Raw genomic sequence first — 24,676 nt, 5'->3', positions numbered from 1 at the left:
CGTCACTGTCGGGATGGAAACCTCATTATGTCCCAAACTGTTACTTTTCAGGATTCAAATTCAAAAACGGCAAAAGTAGCAGATCTACAAGATACTTCAGTGTTTCCCCTAGCCAGAAGCTGAAGGTGTGGGGGAGGACAAACATTTTTGGGGGGTTTTGGGTTCTCAGAATGCATATTTATGCTCAAACACTAAGTCTTATCTTATATAGTGCATGTGCACAGTAATAATCTGTATAGTTTACATATGAATTGTCTCCAGATTTAGGAAAATATACTGCCTGAGAGCATTTGAGCATTACATCAATGCATTTGAGCATTGATATTATTTTTTCTGTGAATATATATATATATATATATTTTTTATTATTATTATTTACAGAAAAAACATACTGTGGCGGTCGGATTTAAGGGGCGGCGGCCCGCCACTGCTTAATGCATATAGGGGAAACACTGTACTTATGATGCTTTTGTGTGACGCTGTAGTATGATCATAGTAGGGCGTTGATTAACGTAAAAACATAAAAAGTTATAGAGATAAGGGATTTCTGCCCGACAAGGACGATATGTATCACCAACACATCCATCCACCCACCTACTGTAACACCCTCACCTAGTTTGATTCAAATCAATGTAGGACAAAGCACTCGCATTTCGACTTCTTCTTATTGGCACGCACCAATAAACGAACGCTTACGTGTTTCGGCTATGAGCCTTTCATCAGAGCATGCTCTGAAGCATTGGTTCTCAAAGTGGGGTCCGGGGACCCCCAGGGGTACTTGAGGGGATACCAGGGGGTCCCCAGCTAAATGATAGATTAGGCACCAAAAGGACCCTTATGGGTCTGTAACTCTGAGAGTGTACAAATGGAACCAAATGGACCCTAACGGGTCCATTTGGTTCCATTTGTACACTCTCAGAGTTACATTAACATTGATTTTACAATATGAATTGGGGTCCCAGAGACATACATGCCATTAAATGGGGGTCCGTAGCCTAATGCATGTCAAATTGGGGGGTCCTTGAAATTAAAATGGTTGAAATCACTGCTAGAGAGCCGTAAAAATCTTCTATTATGGGGGTCCCTGGCTTATATTTTCAAATGGGGGTCCGCGGGCTAATAAGTGCCTATTTGGGGGTCCTTGGTACGAAAAAGTTTGAGAACCACTGCTCTGAAGCACTCCACTGAGAAAACCCATTTTTGTTGTGCAACCTCTTTTTCTTATTTAGATATGTATTGCGTACTTGTGTGTATGTTTGCGTGTGTGTGTGCATATGGAATGTGTGTGTGTGTGTGTGTGTGTGTGTGTGCGTGTGTGTGTGTGGTGCCTGCATACACATGCTATCAGCGTGGGAATGATGTGGGATGGGGAGGACCGCCCTCTCCTGTTGACTGCAGTGGATCCCACACAGCGTTGTGCAGCAGGAGTGACTTTCCATCTTCCACCCGGCCCTCCCATGTTCCTACTGTACCCCCCACCCCACCCATCCCACCCACCCACCCACCCGCTCTCACCATGAACTTGAACAAAACACTTTGTGTGGGTGAAGGCCGTTGTCGTATAAGCCACCACCCACCCTCAACAAACACCCTCACCTATTTCCACACTCTGATGGCCTGACTCCCTGGTGTTGATCTGAGGTGCAGATACCATTCAGTGGGTCTGAAGAAGTAGGACGAGTGAATAATGAAGGAGGACAGGATGGGAGTGTTCTGCATCCTCCTCTCCTTGTGTGTGCGTTTCCTTTTTACATCACTGTTTGGATTGGCCTCTCTTCTTTCTCTCTCTCTCTTTTTCTCTCCTATTCTCTTTCTCTCCCATTCTCTCTCTCTCTCTCGGTCTCTCTCTGTGTCTCTTTCTGGTCTCTCTCTCTCTCTCCATGCAGTGAGCCAGTGACCTCTAATCGTAATGAGTAGAGTGGCTCTTTATCTGAACTTTCCTCTTTCCTAGACACATCGCTCCTGTCAGCCACCACAACCCTTCGCCCTGGACTCTCTCTCTCTCTCTCTCTCTCTCTCTCTCTCTCTCTCTCTCTCTCTCTCTCTCTCTCTCCGTCTCTCTCTCTCTCTCTCTCTCTCTCTCTCTCTCTCTCTCTCTCTCTCTCTCTCTCTCTCTCTCTCTCTCTCTCTCTCTCTCTCTCTCTCTCTCTCCCCCATTACATGCCTCACATCCCTGTCCTTCTCTATCTCCCTCTGCAGTTCTCTCTCTCTGCAGTTCTCTCTCTCTCTCTCTCTCTCTCTCTCTCTCTCTCTCTCTCTCTCTCCCCCATTACATGCCTCACATCCCTGTCCTTCTCTATCTCCCTCTGCAGTTCTCTCTCTCTCTCTCCCTGTCCTTCTCTATCTCTCTCTATCTCTCTCTCTGCTGCAGTTCTCTCTGGTTCTTTGTCAGTATCAGGCAACGCTTAGTAGCTCCACTTGAACAAGCAGGCCCACTATGTAGGCTATATTCCATACAGATATAGAGGATACGTACAGACACTGTACAGCTATCTAGGCTATATTCCATACAGTCACAGATCTAGAATACACACAGCTGCAGTATGTAGGCTACAGCTATATACAATTCTGTCCATGTTTGAGGTATTACAGACACTGCAATGTCACTCTTTTCCAATGTCAATCAGCCATCATGTTAGTCTTATGATCCTGAGGTCCTCATGGAGGGCCCTCTTGGTCGTTGTTCCCAAAACACACCTCATTATGTGGGTGATCGGCCCCTTGCTGCCTGGGCCCCGTATAGCTTTGAAACACTCTGATCGGGCCCTTGCAGCCTGGGCCCCGTATAGCTTTGAAACACACTCACAATAATTCAGTGTCAACTTTTAATAGTTAATAGACTGCATAGCTCTGCTACCATGTATTGCAGACATACAGCAAGTACAGTTTGATGCACTCGTCATCAAGACTTGGGCTTGTTGCCGTGGTTACCATGCTGGTTGCTGAGTGAGTGTCCCTTTGTTATGGACAGACAGACAGACAGTCATCTGAGAAAGGGTTACTTTATGGTGGAAGCCTATATTTCAGCTCTTTTCTATACCGTACAAGCCTGAAAAAGATCACTGAACCTTTTTTAAGGATACAGCTGAACAGAAGCCCTTAGGCTAACTTCAAGCTTACTCCGGATAAGCAAGGAAAAGGAATTATAATTTAAAAGCCGTTGTTGTTCAGGGCATAGACAAGGATTAAAATGATTTAAAAAAAGACACAAGACCGTGGGCGCTGATGGCCTTGTGGTTAAGGGCATATAGGCTCTAATGTTGCCTGACTATTCTGTAGGTCGTCGTCCTCAGACGTCCTGACAGCGCGTCGCAGGTTCGATTCCCAAGACTGCCTACCGGTTTCGACCGCATTAAGTCTTCCTCCTTTTTAAGAATAACTGGCTGTCCCTACAAGTTTTTGTTTTAATGCTGTTGAATATCAATGAAGTCACATAGATCACAAGTGTGGTTCCCTCTTCTCTTTAAAGCCACAAACAGAGGCGTGACTCATAGTTTCCCCATCTGTCTGTCTGGATCCTAGCACTTTCTGTTTCATGTTGTTTTCAACCAACTTTTTAGCCCTGCTTTTGTTCTTCAGTGTTCAGTGTTGTGCGTCCACAATAATCTACAAGCTCACCGCGTTGCAATGTCAGTGACACGTGGTGTGAGCTTGTAGATCGCTATTTTCAGACAGCATGCTGGTTGAAAGTGGTTTTAATGGGTGCTATCTTTCCGGGGAAAAAAGCAGACTTGAGAGACTATACTATAGACCAAATCGAGGTTTGTGTATTTCAGGGGGGAATATGCATGGTTCCGAGTGAGAGGCCACAATAAGCTATACGGAGCATAAACAAACCAAAGACCTTCATATGTGGTTCCTTTTATAAAAGAACAAAGATGCCTGACTTTGGGAGGTTTTTGGGGGAAATACCCAACTGTTCTAAACTGGACTGTTCTTTCCTCCGCTGTAGTGTTGATTTTGACAGCAAATTTTGATTTAGTTTTAGTCATAGTCTTTTGAATAGAATTCCATTAAGTTTTTTGTCATATTTTAGTCATCTGAAAAGTTTTTGTTTTTGTCTAGTTTTAGTCAACTAAATATCCTAAAATTATAGTCGACAAAATCTACAGTTGATTTAGTCGACTAAAACGCATTTTGGCGGTGCCTTGATGGCGTCGTAATGGCTGATTTTACACTTGGTTGCATGCTGAAAATAGCCGATCTACAAGCTCACAACACGTCGCGCAGCGACGTGTTGTGAGCTTGTAGATCGGCTATTTTCAGCATGCACACCCTAACGCAACCAAACATAAAATGACTTTAGTTCTACTGGATCTCTTCTCCACTCAACCCTCACTAACATTTTAGTCTAGTTTTTATTTGTTGACGAAATTGTCAATATATTTAGTCTTAGTTTTAGTCATCGTAGCTTAGTTTTTATTTAGTTTTTATTTAGTTTTCGTTAGTGAAAAAAGGTAGTCGACGAACATTTTTCGTCATAGTTTTAGTCGACGAAAGCAACACTGCTCCACTGTAGAGATAGGATTGCATTGGAGATCACAGATCTTCTAGATGCAAAGGTTCTGTTTTTGTCCCTCACACTAGTAGGCTATACGTGTAGCAGTGAAATGTTGGTGTGACATGCTCCACAGCAGTGGTGTATCTAAGTAACTTAAGTACGTGTACTCAAGTACTGTACTTAAGTAAAATCTTGAGGTATTTTTTACTTTACTGGAGTATTTCCAATTTTCTGTACTTTTACTTCTACTCCACTATACATCTCAGAGGCAAATATTGTACTTTTACTCCAGTACAATTATTTGTAAACTTTAGTTATTAGTTACTTTGCAGATATAAATGATTACATTATAAATTACATTACATTATAAAACGTACATGAACCACTTTAGCCCTATTTTATACCTAGGCTATTTGAAAATAGCCGATCTACAAGCTCACAACGTGTAAAAAAAAACACCACTGAATATCGAGGACTCATTTCATCTGTAGAAAGTAGTCGGTCGTGGATCTTCAATCTCAGGCTTTATTTCGTGGTGGCAGATTGCAAATAGCATAGCATGAGGAAGCAATACTCAAGATCATCTCCGTTCCATTCCATTCCTGATTACACACACATTAGTCATATTTATACCCCTTCTGTCACTAGGTAATAGGTCTCTTCTCGTCTATTTCTTAATATTTGGTAACCATAGTAACCATTTTGTGACAACTAGGCCAGATGGTTATCTGCACGTGATTTCTAGGTGTAACAATTTCCCCATAAGTTCCCTTTGACCTACTGTAGTGTAATAAGTCATGATCTGCCTCCTGTGTCCGATCAGTCTCCTGTGGGAGCCATCTTCTGTCCCTTCGTGGTCACTTTCCCAGACGTGAAATCACTGTTTGTTAGTCTTGTTTTTCGGCTATTCAAAAATCGTGAACATTTGTGCAAATCTTTGAATATATATATTTTTTTTTAAAGCGAACATTTGTAACTCAAATCTTCACTTCTGGGGATATTCTACAACTGTCTTCTGAATCATCTTCTGAGCAGTTTTTTGAAAAAACTTATGTTGCTATAATCAGTGGTTCTCAAACTTTTTTCATGTCAAGGACCCCCAAAATGATATGTATTTGGCCGCAGACCCCCCCCAACATCAAAATATTTTGTTCCAGGGACCCCGCAGAAGCGAAGATTTGAGTAAAAAATGTTCGCTTTAAAATAATATATATTATATATTCAAGATTTGCTCACGTTTTCACGATTTTTCAAAAATAGCCAAAGAAATATTGAAATGACACAGATGCGTTCCCGGTCTTAATGGGTTAAGTAAGTAAGCAGAGTAAGAGTAAACAAAGTAGCTGTGCTATAATTACTTTTTATGCTTTTCATCATGAATCATAATTTTCTGCACACAGAGGCCTTTCTTACTCTCCTGCACAGGTTTTTCTGCCCCTACACCAGCTCAAATAACATAGTATAAAACAAGTTAAGAAAAAGTAAAAAAAAATAACCTAGGATACACAGAATATACAGTATACAGATATGTGTGCTCTGTTGTAAGCAAAGATGTATTTACAGGTTGATAAATGAACAGAATATGATAGGAACGATGGGAACAATTTAGCTACCAGATATTATAGGATATACAGTGAGTGTGTACTATATAGTGCAAGGTACAAAGTACAGTGGTGCCACCTAGTGGACACTTAGTGTCATATAACAAGGTGAATTGATCATCCCAGAGATGTTTTTAGCTTGTTGTTCCATATTGACATTAAGACAGGTACATTGTTTATGTATGTACACACACGCGCACACACACACACACACACACACACACACACACACACACACACACACACACACACACACACACACACACACACACACACACACACACCTCCTCCTCCTCCTTGGCACTGGCAGTCCATCGTTGTCGAAGATGACGTAGCTTCCTTGCGTCGTGATGAGTTTGTCAGTGGTTATCTTTGCTGGCGACGATGCCACTGTAGATGACTATGAAGCCCGATTCTGGAACCACATATCCTACCACAGGCAGGACATGCGAGGCCTGGGTCAGGAGGCTGAGATGGTACTGGGTCAGCATGAAGGTGTCTTTGCTGGCGCCGCGCCGTCCTTTGCTGGGTGCGTTTCTCCTCAAGGTGTGTGACCCCTTCGAAGCATAAAGAGCGCCAGAGTGGCCGATTAGCTGTAGCTGACTCCAGATCGTTGGGCTTGATGTTGCACCTCTTTAAAGTCTGTTTTAGCTGATCTTTGTACCGCAGCTTTGGACCACCGGGCTTCCTGCTGGCTGACAAGATCTGTCCATAAAGCACCTGACGGGGCAAACGGCATCCAGGCATCCGGATGACGTGGCCGACCCACCGGAGTTGCCTCCGTGCTATGGTTGCCTCAATGCTGATGGAATCAGTGCGTTGGAGAATGTCAGTGTGAGGGACACGGTCCTGCCAGGTGATGCCAAGGATGCGTTGGAGGCATCTGATGTTAAATGCATCAAGGCGTCTGATGTGACGCCGATAGACAGCCCAGGCTTCTGACCCATATAGCAGTGTAGACACGCACACTGCCCTGTAGACTGCACACACACACACACACACACACACACACACACACACACACACACACACACACACACACACACACACACACACACACACACACACACACACACACACTTGTGCTGGTGCTGTCAGCTTGTAGATCGGGACATGACATTGCAGCTTACCTAAGTATAAAATGGGGAAAACCCAAATCCCATGGGGCTCAGCCCATAGCTGAGGAGGAAGCCAGAGGCCGCCTGGGAAGCCAGAGGCCCTGCTTGTCCCAGGTTCTGTTCCAGGCCAGGCCAGTAATGTGTCGATGTGTGTCCCTGGGCAAGACTCTTAAACCCCTAATTGCTCCCCAGGTGTACTAGAATGGCTGCTCACTAGGATGGGTAAATGCAGATAGACACATTTCACGTATGTGCAAATATACAGTGACGAAACAAAAACACCCCAAAGAGTGGCCAGTATTCTAACCACAACCCCTAAACCTAACCTCTAAAATGTAACCATGAAAAAAACATTTTTCTTGTGAGGACCAGGAAAATGATCTATTCTATCTTTCAAGTGCCATTATAACAAAAAGAAATCGTGTGGATGCAGTGTTGATTTCGTCGACAAAAACTATGACGAAAAATGTTCGTTGACTACCTTTTTTCACTGACGAAAACTTAATAAAAACTAAATAAAAACTAAGCTATGATGACTAAAACTAAGACTAAATATATTGACAATTTCGTCAACAAATAACAAATATCAACACTGCATGGATGCACCTGGGACGTATCATCAGTGTTGTAGCCTGGGGTCAACTGGTGTTTCGGGTCTTGCAACAATATACACCTTCGCCCAGGTGACCCAGCCAGGGTTGATCAAGCCCCACGTCCCAGTAGCTACCCACGGGCAGTCCTCTTAGGGTAAGACAGGGCCCCTCGATCAGACCGCTTCTCTTGAACTACTCTGCCGGGGAGAAGAGAGGCTCTGGCACGTGGAGGGACTAGGCTCTGTGGATGGCCTCCTGGCCGGGCTCCTCCTTCTTCGTCTCACCAGGTCCAGGACCTGAGCGTTGCACCAGACTCCCCCCGCTCCAAACATTTCATTCACACACACACACACACACACACACACACACACACACACACACACACACACACACACACACACACACACACACACACACACACACACACACACACACACACACACACACACACACACACGTTACAATGGCGTGTAGGGACTGTGTACTGCTGTTAGCCTGGAGCTGTAGTGTCTCTCAGCAGCCACTAGGTGGAGCTGGCTTGATGTGGCTGTAAAGTAGCTGTGACTCCAGAGTGTGACACAAATATACTGAAGATCATTGGTTCTCCCCTGGGGGCCACCATTCAAAAAAACTTGAATGGTGGCATGCAATTGAGATGTTTTTCACCGATTTGGTTGTTCCTCATCATTTTGTGCACGTCTTCATCTGATTGGTTGCATTTCTCTTGTCCAATCAGACTGCAGCTACACCTGCCACCTGGAGTGTGAGAGCCGGGTTCAGCTGGACTGCAACCAGAGGGACGGCGAGCCCCCCAGGGGAACTCCATCTCCCAGAAGCCACCACCACCGCTCCACCACGGGCCCCCAACACAAGGTGAGGATTTTTTGTAACACAGTGTTACATGAAACAGGTGCAGTCACTATGTAGTGTGTCCTCAAGAAGTACCGTGAATGTCTCTATTGTGACCAATCGCACCAGTTTCAGAGAGTCCTGAAGTTTGTTCCATTTGTGTGGAGCATAATACAGTACATGAAAGCATTTATTTCCTTGTTCACTGCTCTTACGTGGACTGGTATATCTAATGTGTGTTTGTGAACGTGTTGAGTGGCCAGTAACCTTTGGTTCCAAAAGCGAGGATAGGTATAAAGGAAGTTTACCACACAAGGTCTTATAAATAAATAAAATACAATGTTGCTCTCTACGAACTGCGAGAGATGGCCAACCCACTTTATCATATAAAATACAGTGATGGGTGAGATATTCATCGCCAGTAATAAAACCCAAAGCACTGTGGTAGACTGCATCCAGAGAGGCTTCAGTGTGGAGAGTGAAGCATAAAAAGTAAAAAGAATTTAAATCCTAACTCAGCTCTTACTGAGATGTCCCTTAAGTCCCTGTGACATACTAGCGTCATGTCCAGGGGGGTGTACTTGCTACATCAAGCTGCCTCACACACACACAGACACACACACTACAGAAACAGGAGATAGACTCCTGCCCCCTATGGGCCAAACATGTTCTCGGCAAGGCTTACTTATACTTACTGACGGGTGGGGTGCAGTAGTGTCAAACAGTATGCCTCGCACCCCAGGCTGTTACATAACGGCTCTTTTTTTTTGGCTACCAACTCTGCCGGTTATTTTTTCACACAGTGCTCTCCCTTCCTCTCCTGCCTACTTGTGCATTCATTTATTCACTCATTTTCGGGGGGTTTTTGGTTAATTGAATGTCCCGCGGGCAGATTCTCTGACTCAAATTAGCTTTGCCCCCCCCCCCTTGCTTCTCCATTAATCCATTAAGAGCGGGAACACATCTGTGTCATTTTATAGATTTCTTTGGCTATTCAAAAAAATAGCAGATATACAAGCTCATAGGGCGGCACCAAGTGCGCTATGAGCTTGTAGATCTGCTATTTCTGAAAATAAAATCGTGAAAATGTGTGCAAATCTTTGAATATACATGTTTTTTAAAGCAAACATTTTAACTCAAATCTTTGCTCCTGGGTGGGGTCCCTGGAACAACATATTTTGAGATGGGGGTCGGCGGCCAAATACATATCCAAAAATGTTTTCTAAATCCTAACGGTATGTTGCTTTATCAGTGGTGCTCCAACTTTTTAAATGTCAAGGACCCCAAAATTATATGTATTTGGCCACGGACCCCCATCTCAAAATATGTTGTTCCAGGGACCCACCCAGAAGCAACGATTGGATTTTTTTTTAAAATTGCTTTAAAAATATAACATTCAAAGATTTGCACACATTTTCACGATTACAAAAAAAATTGCAGATCTACAAGCTTGTAGCACGGCACTCGGTGCCGCGCTACGAGTTTGTAGATCTGCAATTTTGGAATACCCAAAGAAATCAAAAAATTACACAGATGCGGATTTAAAGGGTTAATATCCTTCACTCTTCAGTGCTCTCCTACTCTCTCATCTCTCTCTCTCTCTCTCTGTATGGTTCACTCATCTTTTCCCCCGGTAACATATTATGCTTGTTTTCTTTTTTTCTTTTCATTTCATTAGCAATAGAGAGAGAGAGAAAGAGACAGACAGAGAGAACCTGCTGTCCTTGTTTTCCAAGGCTTCCGTCATAGCGGGTTGAGCACTGGACTAATTAGCTCTCATGTACTTCAGAAGCAGGATTTATTTCGCTCCAGGGAAACAATAGACAACTCTATAAGCTTCACTCTGCTGAAGTATACAACAGTGTGTATACAATAGTCCACACGGTAACATTCATAGTGTTCAGGGACGTGCAGAAGGATTTGGAGAGGCAGGGGCTGGAATTTCAAAAGGGCACCTTTTTTTAACCAACAATTACCATACTTTTAAACGCGAGAAATTCAGTCAAATGTATCAGTGCGTGCTTAATGTCCTCAAAGTCACGCACCCAACAAGCTTTGAACTGAGCAGATTGGACCTTCCGTTCCAGAGATAAATGGCCAAAACATCTTGAAAACGGACACTTTTGCCGATTTTCGATCGCAGATGTTCGATTGAGTTTTGGCCATTGTCGCCCGTTTTTCTTTAATAACACGGGCTAGGAAGGTCGTACGGCGACAAACTATATACCTGAGGAAAGTTAACTTTGAGTTGCATCCAATACATCCACTGCCATTTCTGTCGGCCTTACCGTTAGGCCGCTAATGGCTGATTTATCACTTGGTTGCATGCTGAAAATAGCCGATCTACAAGCTCACAACGCGTCGCAGCGCGACGCGTTGTGAGCTTGTAGATCTGCTATTTTCAGAGCGCAACCAAACATAAAATGACTTGTCTTTTAGTTCTACTGGATCTCTTCTCCACTAGATCCCTCCCTAACATTTTAGTCTAGTTTTTATTTGTTGACGAAATTGTCAATATATTTAGTCTTAGTTTTAGTCATCATGGTTTAGTTTTTATTTAGTTTTTATTTAGTTTTTGTCACTGAAAAAAGGTAGTCGACGATCATTTTTCCTAGTTTTATTTATATAGTTTTATTCGACGAAATCAACACTAGTACCGATTCCGGTTCCTCAATGTTGTATACGATTCCTCTGGTTCCTCCTGTTCCCAACCCTATAAGAACACAGCCCTGTGCATATGGTTGTTATAGTTCATGTTCCACACCAGAACAAAGGCCTTCTCACTTCCTGCTTTGGTAACAATGTGCTCATAATAACACAGCTGTAGTGTTCACTATAATAAAAACAACACTTCCATAATAACCTCCTACATGCATGTGCCCACACACACACATACTGTACACATTGTTCTGGGCATGCAGTATTACATGCCCAGAACATATAATATACCCCTATACATGTACAGTGGTCTGAACTCTGTCTCAGAATAGTTACATCGTCCCACTCTTTTTGTGTGTGTGTGTGTGTGTGTGTGTGTGTGTGTGTGTGTGTGTGTGTGTGTGTGTGTGTGTGTGTGTGTGTGTGTGTGTGTGTGTGTGTGTGTGTGTGTGTGTGTGTGTGTGTGTGTGTGTGTGTGTGTGTGTGTGTGTGTGTGTGTGTGTGTCTGTGTCTGTGGTAGGGTACATTCACATGTGTGAATGTACCCTACCACAAAGGTGTGCAAAGAGAGTGATTGAGCGATCCAGTGCATCGCTGCTGGCATTCCAGCTTCACCCACGCATGCGTGGTGCGCCCGCAGGTTAGATTAACTCTGGGTCTTTACTGTGTAGAGAGAAAGCTATAGCCCAGATATCACAGCAGCAGGCTGGGCTGGCATCATGTCCATACCCAGGAGGCAGTTGGTGTTCCAGGATGTGTTGTTATTATGCTGCCAGAGCGCTCATATAAATACTCTGCATTTCTATAGCACCTTTTATCCAAAGTGGTTCTACTATGTGCGTTCAACCCATTCACACACCGATGGTGGTGGAAGAAGTACTCAGATATTTTACTTAAGTAAAGTAGCTATACCACAATATATGTGTTCAAAATGTTAAAAGTACAAAAATATTGGCATCAAAATGTACTTAAAGTACCAAAAGTAAAAGTACTAGAATGTTTGAAAATAGCCGATCTACAAGCTCACAACGCGTCGCGGTGCGACGCGTTGTGAGCTTGTAGATCTGCTATTTTCAAATAGCCTATATATAAAATAGGGCTAAAGTGGTTAATGTATGTTTCATAATATCATAATTTATATCTGAAAAGTAACTAGTAACTCAAGTTTTCAAATTATATAGTGGAGTAAAAAGTACAATATTTGTCTCTGAGATGTAGTGGAGTAGAAAGAATTGGAAAGTAAATGTACTTAGTTACTTTACACCTCTGCAGCCATGTCAGGTGCTGTACCACTGTCATCATCGGGTTCAGTGCCTTGCTCAAGGGCGACACGGAAGAGCTTGGGATCAAACTGGGAACCTTCTTCTGGTTCCCAAATTATGGCCATTCTATGCCCAAGTCACAGCCACCCCAAAGATGGCACGCACTACAGGGGAAAGCTGACGATCAGATTAAAAATTAGCTACATTATGTGAACACCAGACAAAGAGCATGTTCCATTGCCTGTGGGGAATGGATTGCATCTTGACTGAGAGGTAGACATTTTGACTCTCATGCAGGACTTGGGACTCACCCAGGTTCGACTCCTGTGGTAGGACATAAAAAGTTACAGTTTTAACTGTATTCTTTGCCCTAGAACTGCCAAGCGAAACAATTCTGGTTATTTCCAGGAAAACGGTCAGTGTAACATTGTTGTGCTCTTTCAAAATGTCACCTCTGGAGAATAAAGATATGTGCATGCGTTTGTTTTATTGTTTTAGCTGCAATTATTATTATTATTACCCTGCCCTCCTGCAGGATTAGATTTTTTTCCTTTCTTTTAGTCTGTTTGCATGTTTGTTTATAAGTTAACTTTGGCAGATTTTCATGAAACTTGATGAGAAACGTCAGCTGGCTGCCCCGGAGAGATGATTACGTTTTGGGTCGGAAAGGTCAAAGGTCAGGGTCACCATCGAGAGATGTAGAACAAGAGGTGTTAATGCGGACAGGGTTTGCATTTATTAGCCCCATCTGTGACCTCGCCCTTTGCTTGTAGCTCACAAGGTCATACGTTGCAGTTTTGACATAGTACGGTAGATGTCTGTTGTAAAGATGGGTTTTAAAGATAATATTCCACTGTGAAACAACAACAACTGTTAAAATCACTTTTGTTGGACAGCCTGTTTCAAATGTAACGACACCGAAGATAATTCTGGCTGTTCTACTTATTGTCCAGTTCAGGGGTCTTCAATAGGGGGTCCGGGACCCCTAGGGGGTCCTCAGAGCTACTATAGGGGGTCCGCCAAATCTTTGTGTGATAGCATTTAGTTTTTTTACATTAACCACTTGAACCCTTGAATTCCTTTTCTGAGGGGAACATTAGCCGAAAATATCAGATCTACTCGCAGCGCAGCGCGAGGCGTTGAGAGCTTGTAGATGGGCTATTTTTGGCAAAGAGGCTATAGGTGTAGATTGAAAAAATAACAGACTAAGTAAAAAAAGAACGAATCTGAAACACAATTTTATACAACATAGAGTAGGGGGTCTCTGCTTCATCTCTCTCTCAGCTAGGGGGTCCTTGGCCTGAAAACGTTGAAGACCCCTGGTCCAGTTGAAAGGAATTCACTGAAGTCTGTCTGTTCGTGTAAAAAGAGAGTTGCCTTTCTCATTCTCCTCTGTGACTGCTGCCTTGTTATCTGACTAATGGCCGTCTCTGTGTCCATGATCCTATACTATTGGCGGAGAACACTCTCCATTACTGCCGATGAGAAGAGAGTTGACAACCTATATCCTAAGGACTTCCTCTGTCTTCTCTTTCCTCTCTGTAGCCTCTATTTCTCTCACCCCCCCCCCTCTCTCTCCCTCCCTCCCTCCGTCTCTCTCTCTCTTTAATAGCCTTTTTTGTGCACACCGCAGCAGAAATTGATCCCCCTTGCTCCAATACAGCCTCACGACACTCACACACACATACTGTAGCAATCCATAGGCACAGACCCAGTCGCTCGCGCACGCGCACGCACACACACACACACACGCACATGCACACACGCACGCACATGCACACACACACGCGCGCACACACACACAGTGTCAGTCCCAATAACGTGGAGACTGGGCTTTTTCCTCATCGACGTAAAGGCAGGAAGGCGTGTAGTAGTTTTCAGCCGGTGTGCAGCGCTGCCTGTCACCTCCCCCATGCTGCTCTCCTCCATCTCTCTTGATGATGCTGCTGGTTGCAGTGATGGATCTAAAGGGCAGAAAGAGGAAAGAAAGAAAGCTGCAGGTCATCTGTCTTCTTCAGATGACCTCAACCTGACACACAGAGTGACAGACGCACACACACACACACACGGCACGCTGCCGCCGGACACACAATATGTCACTATATCTCATAACCGGCCGAGCGTATATAGGTTTACATTTTAGTTATCATGATGTCGGAGAATCTTTTGAACCACCACGTCACGATGTGACACGTTGTTGTGAGCTTGTTTTATTACGTTATTTTAATTAACCCACTTAGACTAGGGAATGTATCTGTGTCATTTTAGATTTCTTTGGGCAATTCAAAAATAGTGAAAACACGTGCAAATTTCATAATATATATGTTTTTTTTAAAGTGACCATTTTTAACTCAAATCTTTGCTTCTAGGGGGTTCCTGGAACAACATATTTTGAGATGGGGGTCAGGGGACAAAAACATATCATTTTGGGGGTCCTTGACGTCAAAAAACTGCTAGGATTTATAAGACATTTGTAGAATCCCCAGAAGAAAAGATTTGAGTTACAAATGTTCGCTTTAAAATATAGAATATATAAAGATTTGCACAAATGTTCAAGATTTTTTAAAACAATTAGCCCAAAGAAATCAAAAAATTACACGGATGCGTTCCCGGTCTTAATGGGTTAAAATAAGTGTTCTATATTCTGATAGTAATCATTGCTATAGTGTGTTTGCTCAGTAATAGGGGTCTCTCTATAGTGTGTTTGTTCAGTAATAAGGGTCTCTCTCCCCCGTCTCTCCGGCTCTTTAGTAAACCTGACCTGAATTGCTGAAAGGTTACCAGGGTTATCCAATCAGGAGAGAGAACTCATTCAGCTCACAGGATATTGGAAGTGAAATTGGAAGTGACCGAAGCTGATAAATGGGTACTCTCTCCTGATTGGCTGAAATTAACTTAAACCTTTTAACAAAAAAAAAACGTTTTGTTTTAACCAAAACATATCAAAAGAAATATCACTTACAACACACACACACACACACACACACACACACACACACACACACACACACACACACACACACACACACACACATGGATGGAAATAGATTATGTTGCAGCCAATCTTAGCCGTGACATTAGCAGCTTCCAGATGAAGGGTGGGGTGGGGGGGTCAGAGGGCACAAAGTAGGGTCAGGTGAAGGTTAGGGGTCACGGCAATCTCTTAACCCAAGAGGACAATCACACAATATGCTGTTAATCTCCTTTTAAACAGTGTGTAACACGCACACACCACGCACAATTCAATCAATCAATCAAACTTTATTTATACAGCACATTTAAAAACAACCGTAGGTGACCAAAGTGCTGCACAGATGAAAAAGAACAAACGGAGCAAGGTAACACAGGGAAACGGAACAAAACAAAAGCAAAACAGAGCAATAGGTAGAAAGTGAGAGCGATACATGTGAAAGCAAAGCATAGGCAAGTATTCATAGAGCGTGTCTGTGTGTGTCTGTGTGTGTGTGTGTGTGTGTGTGTGTGTGTGTGTGTGTGTGTGTGCGCACGGGAAGCACATACAGACCTATAGTTAGACTCAAATACAAGTTCAATCTCGCACTCCCCCAGAGTTAGTGTGGAAGTGTCCTTGAGCAAGACGCTGAACCCCTAATAGGCTCTATGCACAGCAGCCATATTGGACAGAAATTGGGCCCCTTCCTTGCTTCCTTCACAGGTGTTACCAATGACACTAATGAAGGCTCTGTTCCATTTACTGTAGCACGGTGGTTCTCAAACTTTTTAATTTCAAGGACCCCCATAACTCTGAGAGTGTACAAATGGAACCAAATGGACCCGGGAGGGTCCATTTGGTTCCATTTGTACACTCTCTGAGTTACACCCTCTCAAGGAACCATGAGGGTCCCTGGACCACACTTTGAGACCCACTAGTATTTCTAGTGAGCCAACATGCACAATATCAGCACCCTGACTCTGTTTGACCAGAATGGAACAGAGCCTTCATTAGTATCATTGGTAACACCTGTGAAGGAAGCAAGGAAGGGGCCCAATTTCTGTCCAATATGGCTGCTGTGCATAGAGCCTATTGCTCCCGATGAGCAGGTTGGTGCCTTGCATGGTTTCCTCCGCCATCGGTGTGTGAAGAATGTGTGTGTGAATGGGTGAATGTAATGGCACAATCCATGTAAAGCGCTTTGGATAAAAGCGCTACATAAATGCACCATTTACCATGGCAAAGTTAGAAGGAAGTAAGTTGCATCTCAAAGGTAAACATGATGATGTGTCATGTCATGTGGTCTCAGCAGGGCGAGCCAGTGCTTCCCTTAATGCATTCATTATATATGCATGGCCTTCAGCGGCATGTCAGTCCCTATGGTGGACACACACAGCTGCATCCATAATTATACCCCCCCCCCCTTAGATGGTGAAGTCAAGTCACCACTAAAACACTGCAGGAGACCAGCAGCAGTAGCAGAGCAGCAACCAGCCACTTCACAGAGTGGCTTTTGTACAGCGAAAACCCTGAGTACTCGGAGAGTGTTTAAAAATGGACCCTTATATACACTCTGAGGTAGATTTAAGCACTCAGGATTTTAGCGGCGCTCCCACGCCGTTGCGAATCAGATGCTCTTATGCAAAAAAAACTGGAGCTCTCTCACTCGTCACTGGGTGCAACACCCTTGCCTCTCTCTCTCTCTCTCCCCCCCCCCTCCACCCCCCCCCCCTCTCTCTCTCCCTCAGCTTCTCTCTGTAAGAGGAAGTGGCTCTGCGCTCTGCAGGGTGCAGTAGCTCGCAGGAAGAGAGAGCGAGAGCGAGAGAGAGAGAGAGAGGAGGGAGTAAGAAGAGAGGGAGGGGGGTGTTTGTGTGCCTCAGCAAAGAGCCTCGCAGGCTGATAACACACTCAACCACAGATGGTTGAGAAAGAGAGAGTGAGCGAGAGAGCACGAAAACGTCTGCAAATGCAGTGAGAGAGAGAGAGAGAGGGAGAGAGAGAGGCTGTGTGGGAGGCAATCTGTCTCATCTAGCAGCGCTGCCAAAGCCAATAGGATTCAAACGCAGAGGAGGAAGAGAAGAAGTGAGATGCAGAAAGTCTTCTTTTAGAGACACACCGCCGTCTACAGCAGTGTGTGTGTGAAGGAGAGAGTCAAGCAGAAGAAGAGGCTGTGAGGAGGATGATGATGATGATGATGATGATGATGTTCGACAGATAGACGTCTCACCGGCTGATCCCTCTAACAGAGACACGGAGCAGGAAGAAGAAGAAGAAGAACCAGAGGATCTTATATGCTTACAGTACATGTGGCGGTGGACACGTGTTGTGTGTTTATGGCATTGGCAGGTGCTCTCAGGTGACCAGGGCTTAACCTGAAACCCAGCTGTAATCTGACCCCGTGACAGCCGGCCGGCGTGAGTCCATCCATCTGTGTTTGTTTGCGTGAACTGGATAGTTTGAGGCTTTCGTGTGAGCGGTGGCAGGTTGAAAACCTTTATAGTTTGTGTGTGTATTCACGTCATTGCATGTAAGTGTGTGTGTACGTGTGCATAATATGAGGTGCATGTGTGTGTAACCACTCACTCACACACGGACCGACCGACGACTAGGAGGAAGTGACGCATATGCGGCTCGGCTCTCAAGTTTCCTGGTGCCATCTCCGGTGGCAACGCTGCAGAGCCCCGAATCTGAGCCCAGCCTTCACCTGTCTCAACCCCCTCCTCGTCTGTTGGGGCCCTCGAAAAACTCTCTGGATGAATGCATCGGCCCTGGAGGGACCCTGAATTTAACTCTCCTCTGGACACTTGCTGTTGGCGGACCGTGAGGTTATACTTCTATATGCCGTGACCCGTGTGACTGTCTGGACCGTCTCATTCATCGTCAAGGGGGGAAATAAAGTTGATTAATATCTACGCTACTTAAAGCTGTCTATACGCCGTTGCTGCTGCTCTCTGGTGTCGGAGGCCACGGCCCTCCGCCGAAGCTCTTCCTCCATGACCGTGAACACGGCGGAGACGCCCTCCATGACCAGCAGCAACAGCATGAGCAGCGGGTACTGCAGCCTGGACGAGGGGGACGGCGAGGACTTCACCTTCTTCACGGCCAAGACCTCCTTCTTCCGGCAGCCGCCCAAACAACAGGCTGTTGTTGCTGCTAAGGTACGACGGTGGCACCGCGGAGATCGCTGTGATGATGGGCTAATTTGGGATGTGTGTGTGTGTGTGTGTGTGTGTGTGGATGTGGATGTTATAGGGACATACTCAGGTGGTTCCGCTGTTTAACGTGACAGTTTGTGGGGAGGGGGGGGTGGGGGTGCAAGTTAACAGTTGTTTCAAGATTGAGAGCGTTTGTGCCGTGAAAGCAGAAGTGTCGAGACAGGAAGCGGCACTGAGGAAGTGGTGTGTGTGTGAATAGGGCAGGCCTATGATGATATGATGTTTGTTTGTTTTTCACGTTTGTGACGGAGGACCTGCTGTCATCTGTCAACTGTCGTAACATTGATCAGCTGTCGGTCCTTCCCTGTCCGGTCCTCATTAACCAGAGATCCGTCAGAACCCTTTTATTGACATATGATAACGTGCCAATCGTACAGTAACTATGTTCATACTTTCGTGGTGACGTTGGCCTGTGTTTTAGCCTGAACTCGTACTTTTTGAAAAAATAGAGAAGCACATTTAAACATAATATATTTTTTACATTTTCTATATATCGACGAAACTAAATTAACTGCTTAAGCTTTTCTTTTTGCGTCGTGCAAAGATAATGAAATAGCAGATCCTGCTATCCTCCTATAATTTCATCATGGTGTCATGGTGAGGCCAAAATTGCTCTGCCCGGTTCTCCTCAGTGGCTGGAGCAATTGATCTGCATACCCCCCCACATGTATGGACTAGTTTTAACTAATTATTCAAAATAAATAATTTAAAATTTCAAACTGTCATAAAATTATCGATAATCATTTCGTTTTTTTTATAATCTATTAAATCCATTAGTTCGATGAACTGTTTTGCACCCCTAACTCGTATTCTAGCTGTTGTCATCAATCAATCAAGCAATCAAGCAATTAACTTTATTGTCACAACACAATTATAGTAACAGTGAGGTGAAACTCTTGTTTGTGCAGGCTTTTTGCTCAAGGAGGAAAAGAAAAGAATTGGCAGTGAAGAATGGAACAATATGAGCACAAAAAGCAGCATGTTATGGTGTGGTGTAACAAGTCACCAAAGAGGGTGTAATCATTCCATACAATGTAACAACAGTCACCAAAGAGGGTGTAATCATTCCATACAATGTAACAACAGTCACCAAAGAGGGTCTAATCGTTCTATACAATGTAACAACAGAGGTATTGTTGGGAAGCTGTTAAAACGACTATTGTTGTGACCTTGTAGCTGCGCAGGAGCCTCTTTCACTGGATGGCGTAGGAGCGGTTTCCGTAGTAACGAGGCTGGTAGTTTTACACCAGGCTATTAGGACACGTGTGTGTGTGTGTGTGTGTGTGTGTGCGTGTGCGTGTGCGTGTGCGTGTGTGTGTGTGTGTGCGTGTGCGCGCGTGCGTAAGCTAGCAAATGTAGCAAGCCCTTTTTTCCAGTTACCGTAGCAACTGATCAGTCCCAGTTATTCTATTATGAAATATGAAGTTGATGTAGTGTCAGTCAGTGGCCACACACACACACACACACACACACACACACACACACACACACACACACACACACACACACACACACACACACACACACACACACACACACACACACACACACACACACACACACACACACACACACACATACATACATAACAATCTGTACTTTGATTAAAACTATTTTGACTCAGTCAGTACACACTTTAAAGTGTAATGTAAGTGTACTTGGTGAAGTGTCATCATCAGAGAAGTTGGAGGCCACTCTATGTCATCAGTCATCTACTGTATGAGACAATAGCGCGGTGATGTCATTCATCTCCATATTTGGGCAGTTGAGAACCATTTCTCTATCTCTAGAGGTTTTACTGCTAATAATTTGTGACACTTAAAAGGACTCATTGTTGCCTGGCAGAAACCTTGTATTTCAGGAAATGGAGAAAAAAAGCAACCTGTGTTCCAATGATCCAGTGTATAGTTATTATTTAGTAACAAGCTCTTAATACTTTTCTTTTTTTTAACTTATATTTTATAAATGTAAGTGAAACAACACATAAGACAAACAAGTAGACATCAAATATGTTGCCAGACATCGTCTTATATCAAATAAAAAGACTGTTTTTGGAGATTGCACACAAGGTGCAATCTCACGCGGAAGCCACTAGTCGGAGTGGCGAGATGTCGGAATGGAAGGAGCACCCCTTTGGTCACAAGTAAAACAGTGGGAGTAACATTGAGCAATAAAGAATTAAAACAAATCATCCCACTTATGATACCTTCTCCTTAAAAATATATTCCAAAAATCTATGCATCGTGTATGTACTTATACATGAGGATTGTTATCTATTTGAAAAACCATCCTATTCCCTAGACCCCTTGTCGCTCATAAGTATAGTCAATCCATTGTCCCCTTTTGTTCTCAAAAATCTCTCTCTTCATCCTCAACTGTTAATACTTTTTCATTGGTTAATTATTCATGAAACCCACTGACACACTTAACCACTTTCAACCTGCTGTCCCTGTTTTGCCCATGATGTTATTGTAGGCAGAAAACTAAAATAGCAGAGCTTGTGGATCGGCTGTGTTTTGCTACATTTGTGCAGCGTTGTCACACGATATCACGGATCAGAGTTGGTCAGCCAGAGAGACACCAGGACACGTGTGTAGTTTCTTTAAAATACCTTTTTTTTGTCTTTTATTTTTTCCCATAAAAACATGACAATTCATAATTCTAGGTCCAAAAACAAAAGGAGGTCAACTTAAACTAACTGAACAGACCTCAACTGCACAGCATGACAATACCTGACCTTATTTTTAACTCTATGTATACCTAACCTAAATGAGTCATGAGGGGAACATATATAGTGGGTGATCAATCCACTCTTGACTCAAAGGGGAATAGACAGAGACTAACATTAAACAGACTACAAATAACTACAACATAATCCACCACAGCACTAACTCATATTAACTAACAACATTATAATACAACTGAAATACCAAAATACATTTCCTCACAATTGTAATACTGAAATCAAACTCATAATAAACCCCTGCCCCTCCCATATGCACAGGGCACATGGTACAGTCCAATTAGCAATCAGCTCCTTATAAGCATCTCTGAAGCAGCTGGACCTTTCTATGGCCAGCCATCTTAACTACAGTTCTCATCCGAACTGACAACAAAAAATAAACAAACTTAACTACAAACTTGCAATAAACAGCATGTCCTTTAATCCATTAAGACCGGGAACGCATCTCGTGTCATTTTTAGATTTCTTTGGCTATTCAAAAATAGCAGATATACAAGCTCATAGCGCAGCACCGAGTGCCGCGCTATGAGCTTGTAGATCTGCTATTTTTGAAAAACCTGTGAAAATGTGTGGCAAAATCTTGGAATATATATTTTTTAAAGCGAACATTTGTAAAAATTCCAGGAACCCCCAGAAGCAAAGATTTGAGTTACAAATGTCTGCAAAAAAAAAGAGAGAAAATCGAATATTTGCACAACTTTTCATGATTTTTCAAAAATAGCAGATCTACAAGCTATGAGCTTGTATATTTGCTATTTTTGAATAGCCCAACGAAATCTAAAAATTACACACAGATGCGTTCCCGGTCTTAAAGAGTTAACGGTTGTGTGTAGTCCTTTATGCATGTAGTATGTATGTAGTGCTGAAAATAAATCTAAACTAAATTAATAAACCAAAAAAGAAAACTGTCCACCATGTTTTACCAACTTTGTGTGGCTGCTGGTGTGGCCATCACATGTGGCCATCATCACATACCACAAAGTATTGCATCTATGAAAAAAAACCTGTCTGCCCGACAGGCGATGATGATGCGGAATCCTTGCGCAAACCTCAGCCCATTTCAGAGTCCATGTCGTCTCTCCTCCTGGCAGCCAGTCACGCCATCGGTGTCCAGTTTTTTTGAGTGAGCGACGTCACTGAATAATTGACCGGCTGCGGTTCTGTGTTGTTGTCAAAGCCACAGTGAGGAGTTTGTCCTGCCAGGGGGGCTGACGTCATATAAAGGTGCATCAGGGGTTATGAGGCTGTCTGTCTGGTTTGTAAAGGGGAAGGAACTAGGCTGGCTGATGGGTTAGTTCAGTTGGGTGTAATCCAGTGGTGGAAGAAGTACTCAGATATTTCACTTAAGTAAAAGTAGCAATACTTTTTTTTTTTACTCTGTTAAAAGTTAAAAGTAAAAGGCCTGTGTTCAAAATGTTACTTGAGTAAAATATACCTAAAGTACCAAAAGTAAAAGTACAACATTTTTTGAAAACGCAATGCAACACGTTGTGAGCTTGTAGATCTAGCGTGTAGATTTTCAAATAGCCTATGTATAAAATAGGGTGTTTTATAATATAATAATTCATATCTGCAAAGAAACTAGTAACTAAAGTTTTCAAATAATTGTAGTGGAGTAAAAAAAAAGTACAATATTTTCCTCAGAGATGTAGTGGAGTAGAACTAAAACTAGTAAGAAATTTGGAAATACTCCAGTAAAAAATGTACTTATTTACTTGTTTACACCACTGGAAAGGTGCATTGGGGGTTATGAGGCTGTCTGGTTTTGCAAAGTGAAGGAACTGGGTTGTCTGGCTGATGGGTTAGTTCAGTTGGGTGAATCCTTATCCTTAACGGGGGTCAATTTTACACTCTGAGAAAACATTTCTATTCTGAGGTTTCACTATAGTGTTCCTAATGGATTTGACTGTGTGTAAAAAGGGAATTTCTTTCTCCCAGGCTGGGTTTGGTTGAGTTTGAATATGAAAAGCAGATATGCAAACATGCAGAGCTCTTGAGTTGTCCTCTGCATGTCTGAGTGACCCTTTAATATTAAATATCACTTACTTTATCCAGTCGTAACTCTGAGAGTGTGCATATATGTAACCATCTGAGAGGGTATACTAGAAATGCAACCAAATGGACCAAATTTGGTACATTTGTACACTCTGAAGAGTTAAAGTAAAGGACCACTTCACCCATTTTCAACATTTCTGTCTACTCACTCCCTGTCTCAGAAGAGAGCTGGGGACCGTTCATAAACCTAAAGCCTACCAGTGACATCATCGGTATGTTTGGTCATTTCAAACATGTTTTTTTGTCATTTGGCTGTCAATGGCTTCTGTTTCAGCATGCTACATTTCCTGGAAGAGAAAAGGGCTGTAGTTTCCATTAGCTTGGAATCCCCACCGATGATGTCATTGCTAGGCGGGTTTCTGAACTGTCCATACAGTATAACCCACCAATGAGACGCAGACTTGGTTGACGGAAATTGTGACATCCCAAGGGAAGACAGACTATGCACCCACTGCACACAGAATGTGGTGGAAACAGAGCTATACACTTTCTAACCACCTGCCCACTATACCAACACATCAGAGACACATACTTCCCACAGATTACATACACCTAAAACATCTAATACACAAAAACATAACCAACGATTAAACAACTCCCATACCCACTGGTACTCCCATTTTCTTAAACTGTTTTTATTATATTTTGACACCTGCTTTGGCAATGTAAACATATGTTTTCTCATGCCAATGAAACTCCTTTAAATTTAATTGACATCTCATAATGAGCATTAGTGAGGACCAATTATATGAAGATAAGGTTGAAAATGAATGAAGTACTCTGGTCCAGTGAGGGCGTTAACACTTATGTATTTATTTATAATATCAGTGGACATATTTATAAGAAATGAGTGCACAAAGTACATATCACCACCTCTATTTGTCCACACATGCATGCATGTATATATATATATACACCTCTGTTTGCACACATGCACGCACCTCTAGTTGTGTTGATTTCGTTGATTAAAACTATGATGAAAAATGTTCGTCTAGTACCTTTTTTTGCTGACGAAAACTAAATAAAAACTGAGCTATGATGACTAATATATTGACATTATAGTCAACAAATAAAAACTAGACTATAATGTTATGAGGGACTAGTGGAGAAGAGATCCAGTAGAACTAAAAC

At 43.1% G+C, this 24,676-nt stretch overlaps 1 protein-coding gene across 2 annotated transcripts in view; it reads left to right on the top strand.

Moving 5' to 3' along the window:
- LOC311049726 (ras association domain-containing protein 5-like) overlaps positions 1–24,676 on the top strand; it is a 78,124-nt gene that overhangs the window by 36,806 nt on the left and 16,642 nt on the right. For both annotated transcript variants that reach the window (XR_014601225.1, XM_084063528.1), the window contains exon 2: positions 8,550–8,686. Coding sequence is in view for 1 of the 2 variants with exons in the window: in XM_084063528.1 (XP_083919654.1) it covers positions 8,550–8,686 (137 nt within the window). In the remaining variant the exon portion in view is untranslated. The remainder of the gene's footprint in view (positions 1–8,549; positions 8,687–24,676) is intronic.

The sequence above is a fragment of the Gymnoscopelus microlampas genome, assembly GCF_963454915.1.
Source record: "Gymnoscopelus microlampas genome assembly, chromosome: 7".
NCBI lineage: Eukaryota > Metazoa > Chordata > Actinopteri > Myctophiformes > Myctophidae > Gymnoscopelus > Gymnoscopelus microlampas.
This window is presented reverse-complemented; position numbering and strand designations above follow the sequence as displayed.